The 13,038-nt window shown below is 48.3% G+C and overlaps 1 protein-coding gene and 1 non-coding gene across 2 annotated transcripts in view; one reads left to right on the forward strand and one right to left on the reverse strand.

Annotated features, from left to right (window-relative positions):
* Positions 1–13,038, reverse strand: part of DOP1B (DOP1 leucine zipper like protein B) — a 105,739-nt gene that overhangs the window by 40,788 nt on the left and 51,913 nt on the right. Inside the window, exons 14-18 of the mRNA XM_007470498.1 lie at positions 10,710–11,002; positions 5,946–6,098; positions 4,827–4,927; positions 3,939–4,129; positions 8–950 (exon numbers count right to left, since the gene is read on the reverse strand). Of these exons, the coding sequence (XP_007470560.1) occupies positions 8–950; positions 3,939–4,129; positions 4,827–4,927; positions 5,946–6,098; positions 10,710–11,002 (1,681 nt within the window). The remainder of the gene's footprint in view (positions 1–7; positions 951–3,938; positions 4,130–4,826; positions 4,928–5,945; positions 6,099–10,709; positions 11,003–13,038) is intronic.
* TRNAE-UUC (transfer RNA glutamic acid (anticodon UUC)) lies at positions 12,136–12,207 on the forward strand. Its single transcript has one exon. It is a non-coding gene; the product is annotated as a tRNA-Glu (tRNA).

Consider the following 13,038-nt stretch of genomic DNA (forward strand, 5'->3'; position numbering starts at 1 on the left):
GCCGCTCTTGACCTGCACGTCCCGGTTGCCGAGGATGTCTCGGTGGGAAACCTTCAGGTAACAAGGGTAGTAGCTGCGCAGGAAGCTCAGGCACAGGTAGGTGAGGAGCTCGATCAGCAGCGAGTGAGGGCACACATTGGGAGACTGGGTCTGGAGCTTTCCGTAGAAGCTCTGGCCGGCGAGGGCCTCCTGGTGGCGAGCCAGGAGGTTGGAGACGAGGTTGAGGTGCGCGGTGGAGCTGGTGTCCATGCTGGTCCGGGACACGGCCTCGATGAACTCTTTGGGGTTGGTTTTGAGCACAGCTTCTAGCACGGAGAAGGCGTACAGCACTCGCCGGGAGTCATAGGGCTGCAGGTAGAGCAGGATGTGCTTAAATAGGGCCTTGATCGCCTCCTGCCTCTCCCGCTGCTGCTTCAGCTGCCGGGCCGCGCTCAGGGCCTGGAGCTCCACGTCGGCCTCCTCGTCGCTGGACAGCGACTCCGAGGCCTGGGTCTTGTCCGAGTCCACGCGCGCCAGGCTCCACTTGACAGTGGACTTGAGGCTGGCCGCCGGCTCTGGGGGGCCCTGGGCTGCCGTGGGGAGGGGCGTGCAGCAGAGCTCGCCGCCGCTCAGCTCCTGGGGCTCGTGGGACGGGGAGGAGTAGGGGGACGTGTGCTCGCTCTCTGTGGGGCTCGTGTCTGCGGACTCGGTGCGCTCGCTGTCGTCCGCGGTGTCGCGGGCCGCCCCATCCAGTGGGTCCGCGCCGTAGGCAAGGTCTTCCTCCCTGGGCTCGCGGCCCGGCAGGCACACCTCGGGCTCCTTCTCCACCTCGGCCCAGATGGCCTCGCGGTCCACGGTGGCGAACCGGCTCAGGGGCGCGCTCTCTTCGCCACCACCCTCCTGAAGCTCGGGTGCACCCCACGCCTCTTTGAATGAGGTTCGCTTCCTGTTAAACCAATGACGCCAGTCTTCTGAAAATTACAGAACAGACGACTTCAGAACAGGAGAGTCAGTTATGACAAGTCGCTTCTAGAGTGATCTTTGTCTTAAAGCCAGGCAGAAAGATCAATATTAGTAAGGGAGGAGGGACAAGATAAATTCTTTGCGACAACGTGGATGGACCTGGAGGGTATCATGCTTAGTGAAATGTCAGACAGAAAGTCACAAATATTGTATGTTACCGCTTATATGCAGAGTCTAAAAATTAAAACAAGTGAATGAATGTAACAAAGCAGAAACAGACTCACAGACACGGAGAACGAACTAGTGGTTACCAGTGGGGTCAGGGTGGCAGGGGGAGACACGGGTAGGGGATTAAGAGGTACAAACTCCTGTGTATACAATAAATAAGCTACCAGGATATACTGTGCAGCATAGGGCATATAACCAATATGTTATAATAACTATAAATGGAATATAACCTTTAAAAACTGTGAACCACTATGTTGTGCACATGAAACTTACATCACATTGTAAATCAGCTATACCTCAACAAGAAAAATAAAGTGTAAAAACCACAAAATAAAATATAATTCCCCCATGAAACAACAACACTAGAGTCTAGATTACATTACAGATGGAAGGCAGACAAGCAAAGTGAACAGGCCTTTTAAAATGTTCAAGAAATTGGATAATTTAGTTACATTGTCATAGGAAATATAAATATCCTGAGTTTAGGGGAAGGGTGATTTTTAAAAAATGCCTATCATTTTCTCCTGGGAGTTTCCTTTCAAAAAAAGGTATCCTACAGAAATGTCAGCAGAAGGTCTTCAAAGCTAAAAGGGTATCACTGAAACATCTTGAATAAAAACAAACTGGAAAGCAAACAAAGCATCCATGGTAAGAGGACTGAAAAAACTCATGGCACAGGCATGCAGAGGGCTACTGTTTGGGTTTTTTAAAGATACTCCTACACGTACGATATGGAGCAATGTGTAGTGTATATTAAGTATTGAAGAAAAAAGACCAAGCTGCAGAATCTAGCTGTACAGAATAAGACCAATTAGGGGAGAGTGCCTATAATATGCAGCTATGGAAAAGTCTGGAATGATAGCTACTGAACCATTAACAGTGAGGCGCTCTATCAGCCGGCATCGCGAGGGACTTTCACTTGTGATTTAAGATTCCAGTTCTTAAAATAAGCACGCTAGTACCTCTGAGATCAGAAAATACACAACACTTTAAAGTGCTCAGGTCTCTTTAAAAAAAAGGAGTGAGAAGCCAGACATCTTTGGTACTGCCAAACATTTGTAATAGGCAGCTTTCAGCAAATCTACTCCATGAACACTAAGCCAGGTTAGGAAAGAAGGAAGAATAAGATTTTAGAAATAGAGCAGCTGCCTGGTGTGCACAACAGTATTTAAAAAGTAGATTTCTACAGGCTCACAGAGGTAGCATGCAGGGTAAGCAGAACCCTTCTAGTTGTTTCCAGGGAGAGAACGTGGCAGAGAAAACGCATTTTCCCTTACTAGGCAGGTAGCATTAAACGTCAATTAGAGGGGGCAGCAGGAAGTGCCACGAGACTTTTAAAACCCAATGAGCCGTGGAGTTAAAACTTTCTTGGGCTTCCCTAGTGTCGCAGTGGTTGAGAGTCCACCTGCTGATGCAGGGGACACGGGTTCATGTCCCGGGCTGGGAAGATCCCACATGCCGCGGAGCGGCTGGGCCCGTGAGCCATGGCCGCTGAGCCTGCGCGTCCGGAGCCTGTGCTCCGCAATGGGAGAGGCCACAACGGTGAGAGGCCCGTGTACTGCCAAAAAAAAAACAAAAACAAAAACAACTTTCTCGTTAAAGCAAAGGAATGCTTAAAATCTAGCTTCCCTTAATGAAGAGCAAACTTTTAAGAAGGTGCTTAGTTTATACTTCTTTGCATTTTACTTTCTTACAATTGTGGAGTAATAGAATGCCTCTCCTTTGAGAAGGCACCTAAAGGAAAACCAGAAGTTACAGTTTTAGGCAAGGAACCTTGTAAGGAAAGGAAACCACCTTAGGAATCTTTGCTTATTTAGGTGTTAGGCTGCTTTTCTCTGTAAGATAAGACTGTGACAAACACTGAATATTTACAACCCGGTGATCTAAACAAACTAATCAAAGCTTGTAAAACCATCACTTAGAAAACTGCAGGAAGTCATAAAATACACCTATTGTGGGAAGCAATGTTAGATCATAAACTGCTCTAGGTATTAGTCACTGAAATTTAATGAACTCATCGGTTTTATTTTAGCCTTTCTTTTCTTCTTCCTACCCATATTCTTTTAAATTTATGTTAAAGATGCCTCTGAAAGTTCTCAGAACCCAAAGGTCTATTTCTTCTGCATTTCTGATTATACGTTAACAGTTGGAAAGAGCCTTGGAGAGCAGACAGAAAAGAGACCACTTACCTTGTTCTTGACAGTTCTGGAGCAGAAGTAATTTTTATAAAGTACAACTGAGTAGGTTACATGCAAATTTCAACATTCTTGATCATTCATACCTGGAGGCAACCTCAACTCTCCCGTCCCAGGTCTGAGAAGTGCTAGCCTAGCCAACCCAAACTGAACTTCACGCCAGACCTCAGACTTCTTTCATAAGTGAAGGGTTGGCCTTGGAGACCTTTGGATGGATGGTCTGTTTTTCTCTCCTCCTACCTTAGATGCACTTGAATTGCTTTCTCTAGCAAAAGAACCAAGAATCAGCTATATTTATTGGAACATGGGTTACTAATATTTTCCTTTTTAATATAAAAAAATCGTATTTTTCAATGAACACAACAAACCCACCACCTAGCATTTCTAAGTGCTGCTTCATCTGATTCCTAAATTTAAAAAGTCCCCACAAAGTACCTTCATACCTTCTGAATGTGGCAAAACCACCAGGGAGGTCTAAGTGCCTTGACTGCTGCACCAGGCAGCTGGGGTCCAGGTCACCCCTTCCTGCCCCAGGGACAGAGAGCTGGCCTGGCCTGCGCGCGGCGTGCTCACCCGTTGAGCTCTCCTGCTTGAGGCAGTGAATGGAGGCCCTCTGGGTTTTGGGCTCAAGCAGGAGTAGCAGCACGGGCTCCAGGATGCGGGCCACGTCGCCGAGGGAGAGCGCCCGCACCAGCCAGCCCTGGGCGGTGGCCCCGATGGCGCCGTCTGTGCAGGCCAGGCTGTCGAGCACGACGAACAGGGACCTGTGGGGGGATGCGAACCGTCAGGGCGGCTGGGACGCCCTCGGGGAGCTTCACCTGGCCTGGGCTTCCCGACCCAGGCAGCAGAGGACCAGGGACGTTAACCCTGCTCTCAGCTAGAGTCTCTAGGGGAGGGGGGGGGGAGCTTTTAAAATCCCGATGCCCAAAAATCACCCCAAATGGAGAGGGGAGGAGGTACCAGAATCAGCTGGCATCTCTCTAAGGCTGTGTGTCTGACCCCCGCATCTAGAGCTCCGGAAATAAGGTGGGGGATTTTCAAAAACCAATGTAGAACAGAATGCGCCTACAATACAGTTCATATCTTCAGCGTGTGGTTGAGGACATCGCAGGCGCACACACCCAGTGTGGCTGCTACCCCAGTCAAGATCTAGCCCATCTCCATCTCCCTACCAAGCCCCCTCGGCGGGCACGTTCTACCAGCTCCTCAGGTGAGTCTGAGGCACGTGGGGCTTTCTCCTCCCTCCAAGGCCAAATTAAGCAAACCCCTCCCAGGTATTCACACCCGTCTGGCCGGAATTCACTTAGGGGATCACAGGAATCGTTCACTCTGCATCAAGAACATGGGGTCAGGTTTTCCACGGCACACATCTCCCTCTCCCCAGCCCGACACACTGACCCGGCACCTCTGCAAAGTGTCCCTTTGCTTTTAAGGGTAAGTTATTAAAAAGTCCCCCCTCACCTGTCAAAGGAGCGATTGTGAGATGTCACTCGACTGCCCTGGATCTCTCTCGTCAGGTGCCAGATGACGGAAAATCGAAACAGAGCTTCCAGTCTTGTTCCCTTGAATAGGAAAGAAACGGGAGTGAGGAACCTGATTTCTTAGCAGAACACTGTTCTCAGTGGCAGCAAACCCCATTTAAATAACAAACAAGAGCTCAGCAGAAAGGCAGCAACTCAGGCAGAGATGCTGGAGTCTCATCAGTGCCTGGTGTCCGATGGCGCCTGGAGCAGGGGGACCCGGGTCCTTGCCTTCCTTGCTCCCACTGACACAGGTGTGCTTTCCGGAGAATGCATATTCCAGACTCAGTGTCAGCCCGAGTCTGGGGTCACACCTAGGCCTGTGGCTGAGGGAAAACACAGAGCACAGCCTTCTCATGGCCTTTGGCAGTGCCAGGCTGAATGGCTTAGAGAACAGGACACGACAGCAAAGCAGAGCCAGGGCTTCCAAGGCGACACATTCTCTGTGACTGCCTACTTCACTGAGAACTCTAGAAGCCCTGCAGGCATCATGGGAGCCTGGGCAGATCTCCCTGGTGAGGCTTAATATGACACAGGGGATGGCTCGTGCTTCTGGAGGCCTTCCAGTCCTGAAATTATTAATGTATTAAAATGTTACTAATGCGGACTTCCCTGGTGGCGCAGTGGTTAAGAATCCGCCTGCCAGTGCAGGGGACAGGGGTTCGAGTCCTGGTCTGGGAAGATCTCACATGCCGCGGAGCAACTAAGCGCATGCACCACAGCTACTGAGCCCGCGCTCTAGAGCCCGCGTGCCACAACTACTGAGCCCGCATACCTAGAGCCTGTGCTCTGCAACAAGAGAAGCCACCACAGTGAGAGGCCCGTGTACCAGGGCGAGGAGTGGCCCCTGCTCACCACAACTAGAGAAAGACTGCGCGCAGCAGTGAAGACCCAACACAGGCAAAAAAAAAAAAAAAATGTTACTAGTGCCATAGGCCTGCCCGTTAATCAGGATGTCCACTGAGCCCCAGAAAGACTCCAGCCGGATATAGGTAAGTCTGCCTGGGCTCACGGTGTCAGGACCGATGTCAGAGGGAGGTTGTCGGCTGCAAAGACTCACCTTGTCAGGGTCCAGGAGGGCATGACAGATGATGTCCTCGCAGATGTTGGCTGTCGGGGCCAGGCAGTGCAGGCGGTAGAACAACTCTACACACGTGATGTGATGCTCCTGGGTCTCCTTGTTCAGCTGATTCCAAAGCACATGAGCCACCCTCTGGACGGAGGGGAGACAGTGTGAACACAGGTGGCTCCCGCCCATTTCCTCCTTGTGGCAGCCCAGTCCCAGCCCCCAGGTACTGGCTTCTGCCTACATTTGCTATGGGAGAATCCTCAATACAAAGAACCACCAGCACCAAGCAGAACAAAGCGAAGCAAACCCAAACTACATTACAGACGCCTCAGGAGTCATCCGGGCAAGGGCAACGTTATAGGTTAAACTTGGATGTCTGAGACTAGCTCAGAACACTGCAGCTCTTGCCCAGACCTTCACTTTCAGAGGGGAATCATCTGGAAGCAAGAACCTATCAGCTGAGGCATCCTTTCAAAAAGCATACACCAAGGCTCCCTACATGCCAGCACTGGGGTTCCAGAGACACACCCTCTAGGAAGTTTGGTGGATTTGCGGTGGTCGCTATCCTGAGATAGACACCGTAGGACCTTACCACCTGGGGTTGGCTCAAACTGGCGTTCAGCTTTCATTCCCCAAACTTGTTTGTTCCCATTTCTGTGCACCACGCTGTGGCAGATGCCCTGGCTCGCCTTCAAGGCACAAATTGTATCCCAAATAGAGTCCTTCAGCTCCCCAGCCCTGATCTCAGCGCTTTAAACATATGAGGTCTGCAAGTGGCTGCAGCCCCTCCCCAAGCCCCAGGGAGCAGGGCGGGTGCCTGACCCAACCACAGTGAGACTCAAAAGGAGGGCTGGTGGCCACTTCCGGGAGCGGAATTTCTGAAGGCATTCCTCCAGGTGGTGGAAAAAGATGATGTCTCACAGATTATAACTTTTTATAATGTACATCTTAGATCAAAGAACTTCTTTCGGCTCATTTATTTCTCTTTAACAAAACTGTCTTCTCTGCACAGATCAAATTAACCACTGACTGGTTTGAGCCACTAACCATTATTTATTTTTTTATCTAAGGGGCCCTGATTTCCAATTAACAAGTTACATGTAAACTTCTGATACAAAACTTTCAACTAAGAGTCCCCTCACTTGCAGTCCCTATGGCAAATTTATGAGTAAGATGCTCCACCTGGAAGGTTTAGTTTTTTTTGGAGGGTTTCTGAGACTTGATACTGATCACAAAAACACACCCGCTCCTTCATCTGTCTTAGCCTTCTCAATCCCTATGTTCTGGACATTTTATTAGTGGTTGGCAACCTGCCTTACAACCTAGAAAGGGCAGGGTGTTCTTGGGATATCTGACCTTATCCTCATTTGCACTGTGTGCAGAAGGAAACCCGGTAGGTGAGCCATTCCATGGGAATGAGAAAAAGGCTAGAGGATGTGGAACCAGCCCAACACCTGGAATCCAAGAACCAGGGGCACATCCTGGCTATCTGTGCAGGTTGCTTTACCAATTCTAATTCCAGCGTCTCAATGTGGGCAGGTACCAGCCACACCCAGCTCGAGAACCTGATAATATGTAACGTATGCTCCCGTGCTTGGCAAGTAGTAGATACTCAGGTATGTACTAAATCTGAGTCAAAATAAAAATCCAGGCTTTGGAAAGAACTCATAAAAGTATACTTCACACCAAACAAGAGGAAAGTATTGAGTGCTACCATTTTTACTCTATTAATAGCTTTCCAAGGATTCATGGACTCAATTCTTTCTTCTCTTTTCTTCTCTGTGCCTGTGAGGTAATTATGTCAAGCTCTGTGATGTACGCAGGACCAGGGAAGATCTGCCCAGTCACTGTGCTTACAGTTGGCACTGTTCCTGGTTCCAAGTTCTACAGATTCAAGATCTTTACTGTGACTCAAGTTTGGTAAGAAGGAGACAGGGAGAATGAGGGGCAGAAGCTGAAGAGCAATTAAATCCAGGATCTGCCAGGACCCAACATCGTAAATGGGGCTCGACTGCACAAACTGTGGACCCTCTACCAGCAAAACCACCATAACCAGTGAAAATTATTAAAAAAAAATTAAACAGCCAGCCATTTAGAGCTGCTGGAAATTATCCGACGGGCACTCAAGAGATGAAGAAACACTCAAGAAAGTCTACGAAAATTCCAATACAAGTAGCAATAGTCTATGCCACTTGAACCATGACCCCTATCCACCTCTCAATCAAGCTTGGCTTGGCAGGGTGTGGCCAAGAAGATGGGCACCCCCTCCTTCCAGCTCCCAGTCTAAGGCTTCTGCATCTCCCTGGGAGGAACAGGCCACCGGCATTTTACTCCTCTGCCCCAACTCTTCCATGGAGGCTCTATCCAGGCACAGCAGGCTAAGAATACTGGGGTCCAGATCATTCTTGCTCCAGTTTGCTTGTAAGGGAAAAGTTACATGCTAGGAGAGGAAAAGAGGCACACTTAGAAGACCAGAGGCTAGCATCCTTACCCAGCACCCTGTAGGGATATCACACCAAGAAAAACAGACAACTGTCCCAGTCGCAGCTCTTCCTGTGCAATAGTATTCAGAGAATTTGCCCAGCGGGAGAGGCAAGCCATAAAACAGAGAGTTGCATAGCTCTCTATAAGGGAAATGAGTCTATTTGGAACAGAGCACAGGTATATGTTCAAGTCTAGGAGTGCTTTCAAAAACAACAGAGATTTTGGTGGTAAGCAATTAAGAGGAGGCTGGCAGCTCCACGACAGCAACAAGCTAAACCACAGGACTGCTCATTTACCAGAAATAACCAGGGAAACAGAGAGCTAGGAAAAATCCTCCTGTGTCCAAACAAATCTCAAAGACTGGCCTCAAAAAACTATCTGAGAGAGGGGTATAAATTTCACTGGATCAGACTGTGGAGTAATTTATGCCCCAATAGAGCAATCAGCCAGTGTTTAGTGGAGCTTAACATCTGGGTGTGATACCAACAGAGCTTAATAGAGACCAGACAGTCAATGAGAATAGAAAGCAGACGGTCAAGGAGAATCTTGCTAAGATCACTATCATCTCAGACTGGCTGCACATTCCTAAGGCTGAACCCTCCAAGGAGCAGAGCCAAAGGCCTCACAGTGCAGGGGAAACAGACATCACTACAACAGTCAAGTCACTAAACAAACAAAAAAGACAACAAGTCACTGGTGGGGTGGGAGGGAGGTGCCAGAGTACAAATTTACAACAATATATTACCTAAAATGTCCAGTCTTCAATAAAGATTATAAGACATGCAAAGATACAAGAAAACGTGACCCATACGTTTGGAAGAGGAATAGAGCTATTCAAGAGGGATGTTTCTATATCTCACTGGAATTTAGTATGAATGTGAAGTCAATTCTGATAAGATGTATAATGGTAAACAGAGTAACCACTACAAAAAATAACTCCCAAAATATATCGAAAAAGTCATCAAGGAAATTAAAATATTACACTGGAAAATATTCACTTAATGAAAAAGAAAGTAGTAAAAGGGAAATAGGTGGAAAAAAGATAAGACATATAGAAAAAAGGAATATAATAAAAACCATTGAATTGTGTGCTTTAAATGAATGAATTATACGTAAATGATGCTTTTTTTTTTTTTTTAAAAGGAAACAAAGCTGAGAAGTGGCCTCAATTACATGACTTGCTTGATAGAGCTCATCTCCAATAGGTGAAAAGCCAGCCCATTTCGAAAGCCTTTCAGAGGACGGGCTGTCAAGGCCTGAAAGGACAGTTTAATTCCAGTACCTCATTCCCACATACAACATCTAAAATGTCTCTTCCTTAGCATCTCCGAATTTGCAGGGCATCTGCTGTCCTGACCACCTGCAGGGGAAATGTGTTCCATCTACAGGCCCCAGTGAGTGGGCTGGTCCCTGTCTATACCACACGACCACCTCCCCCTGGCCTGCGTCACTGCTGTGGTCAACTGGACGGCAGAAGGCACCTGACCCAAGGGTGACCCGCTGATTGCCTGTTTAATAGCCTTGACCAGTTAGTTCAGAATTGTTAGAAAGTGATGCAACTGTCATTAGCTATGAGAATCAAGCCTGAGGGTCCTGAGGCAGACTGAAGGTCAAATGGCAACCAAGTTAGGTCCTGGTTGGCAGGGAGATGTGCAGAGCAAGCAGCCTCGGGACCTGACAGCTTCCCAGGTGAGACCCCGTGAGACCCAGCTGCATTCCACTCCCGCCCTTGGACTTCCATGGGCTCCCCTACCTTTATAATAAACCTCACTTTTCTTTTCATGAGCTAGCTGGAGTATCTTTCAGCTTCTTGCAATAAATGAGCCCTATACTACCTTATTTTCTTACTCTGTCCCCCCAAAAGATGGACAACACCTGCTCACCATCTTCAGCAACAATCATTCTTACACTTGACACGAACTAAGTTTTCCTTGAGGCTAAATAACCTCAAAGCCTCTAACCTCACAAATTAGGACAGAGTCTCTTTTTCTGTATATTTAGATAACTTAGGAATCCTGCCAGACGGAGTCTGGTCAGCCTAAAACTGAACACAAATATTACTGAACACTTGCTGCGGGGACAGAAACTGTGCCAGGAGCCTGCGTTAGAGAGATGGACAAGGCAGGCAAGGTCTCCAGCCACCCTCACCGGCTGCCACCCAAGGCACCATATTCTTTGTCACCACCGCTACAACTTCTGGGACAACTTCAAATAAAGAGTCTGGGCAAACGGTCCCAGGGTCCCAGCTACCCTCCTCTGGATGGGAAATACCTGATAGAAGTCTGTTTTCTCTGCAATGACTTTCAATATTCCTGGAGCAATGGGAGGAACTGTCACCATCTGCAGCTTGCTGAAAAATGGGTTGTGTCCGGAGCTTTTATAGCGTTTCACTTTGTCTTCAATGACAAGTGCTAGGGACAGCGAGTGGTTTATCACTTCGAGCAGGGTGGAGATGGCCACATCCCGGAGGTAGCCGTCAGTCACACAGCAGCAAATGGTCATCAGGGATTTCAGCCAAGACGGAAAACTGGAATCGCCAGCTCCTGGAAGGAAGCCAACCAGAGAGGACAGAGAGAGACAGACAAAACCTCATGAAACTCGCTCACCAACCTGAGAGCCAGTCTCTAAGACGTTTAGATCCGGGAAGTCACCTGGACAGCAGTGTGATAACCTGCTGGTGGTGACAGGATACGCTGTCCCCATTCAGGGCCAGAGGACAAATGAGACCAAGTCTGGTTTCATGCGCTTGTCAGATTATTCAAATTCTGCAAAGGTTGGTCTCAGGGTTTTGAAATGACTCGAAATGTTTGTTTTCATGTCATTAAAAATTTTTTTAAATATAGTAAAATTTGAGATAAAAAACTTTTTTTTTTTTTTTTTGAAATTTACACAGAGTCAAAATCACATTTTTTTTTGGTGCAGAGTTCAAAATGTGTTATCAAAGCCCTCTTGGTGGTAGGGCACATGCCATTAGCTTTAAGAGGCCGAAAATATACTGAAGCTATCAATTCTAAATGCATTTCTTCCAAGTATACTGTCATTTGCAGCTCATGAGCCAAGAGACAAATTGCATGGGACGTTTAAGGTAATGACAAGTGGAGAAATCTTCACCCTCTGCTCCCACCAACTTAATCACTCTTTCTTCTTTTCTACTTTTTCCTCCATCCTTTTTTCCTTTCAAGTGTTCTCTGCCTGCAATGGACCCAGCTGTGTCTGCCCAACATTGCCACGTTGAAGCCCTCACTCCCAATGTGATGGTACTTGGAGATGGGGCTTAGGGGAGGTGATTAGGTCTAGGTGAGGTCCTGAGTGTGCGGCCTTCAGGATGGGACTGGTGCCCTTATAAGAAGAGACAACAGAGAGAACCCCCTATTGCTGCCCCCCACCCAGGACATGAACATACGGTGAGAAGGTGGCAGTCTATAACCAAGGGGAGAGCTCTCACCAGAAACTGACTATGCTGGCACCCTGATCTCAAACTTCTAGACCCAGAGCTGTGAGAAAATAAATTGCTTTTGTTTAAGCCACCCAGCCTATGGCAGTTTGTTATGGCAGCCCGAGCTAAGACGCTGCCTGTTATGGGTTGAACTGTGTCCTCATAAAAATTCTTAGGTTGAAGTCCTAACCCCCTAGAATGTGACCCTACTGGGAAATAGGTCATGCAGATGTCATTAATTAAAATGAGGTCATGGGGAGTTCCCTGGTGGTCCAGTGGTTAGGACTTGGAGTTTTCACTGCCAGGGCCCAGGTTCGATCCCTGGCTGGAGAAGAGACAAGATCCCGCAAGCTGCATGGCATGGGTCAAATAAATAAATATTGAATAAACTAAAATGAGCAGAGTGGGCCCCAAACCCAATATAACAGGTGCCTTATAGAAGGGAAATTTGAACACAGACATATACACAGGAAGAACACCATGGAAAGATCAGAGTTGGGCTGCCACAAGCCCAGGAACTACCAGAGGCTAAAGGAGGCTTGAACACATCCTTCCCCAGCACCTTCCGAGGGAGCATGGCCTTGCCAACACGTGGACCTCAGACTTCTGGCCTCCAGACCCATGAGACAATCCATTTCTATTGTTTAAGCCACTTAGTTTGTGATACTTTGTTATGGCAGCCCTAGCAAACTAATATGTAAAGCTTTAAGAACAGGTCTCACCAAAGAGTCTAGTTACTGACTACCATAAGCACCTTTAATGTGCCAGACTTTTTTTTCTTTTTTTTTGTGGCAACGCCCCGTGGCATGTGGGATCTTGGTTCCCCGACCAGGGATGGAACCTGTGCCCACCGCAGTGGGAGCATGGAGTCTTAACCACTGGACTGCTGGGGAAGTCCCAGTCCCAGACCTTTTGACGGGCTTTGCTAGACACCCCTAGTTTAAAAATACAGACCCCGGGGATTCCCTGGTGGCGCAGTGCTTGAGGGTCAACCTGCCGATGCAGGGGACACGGGTTCGTGCCCCAGTCCAGGAGGATCCCACATGCCGCGGAGCGGCTGGGCTCGTGAGCCGTGGCCGCTGAGTCTGCGTGTCCAGAGCCTGTGCTCTGCAATGGGAGAGGCCGCAGCAGTGAGAGGCCCGCGTACCGCAAAAAAAAAAAAAA

The sequence above is a fragment of the Lipotes vexillifer genome, unplaced genomic scaffold (genome assembly GCF_000442215.2).
Source record: "Lipotes vexillifer unplaced genomic scaffold, Lipotes_vexillifer_v1.1 scaffold402, whole genome shotgun sequence".
NCBI lineage: Eukaryota > Metazoa > Chordata > Mammalia > Artiodactyla > Lipotidae > Lipotes > Lipotes vexillifer.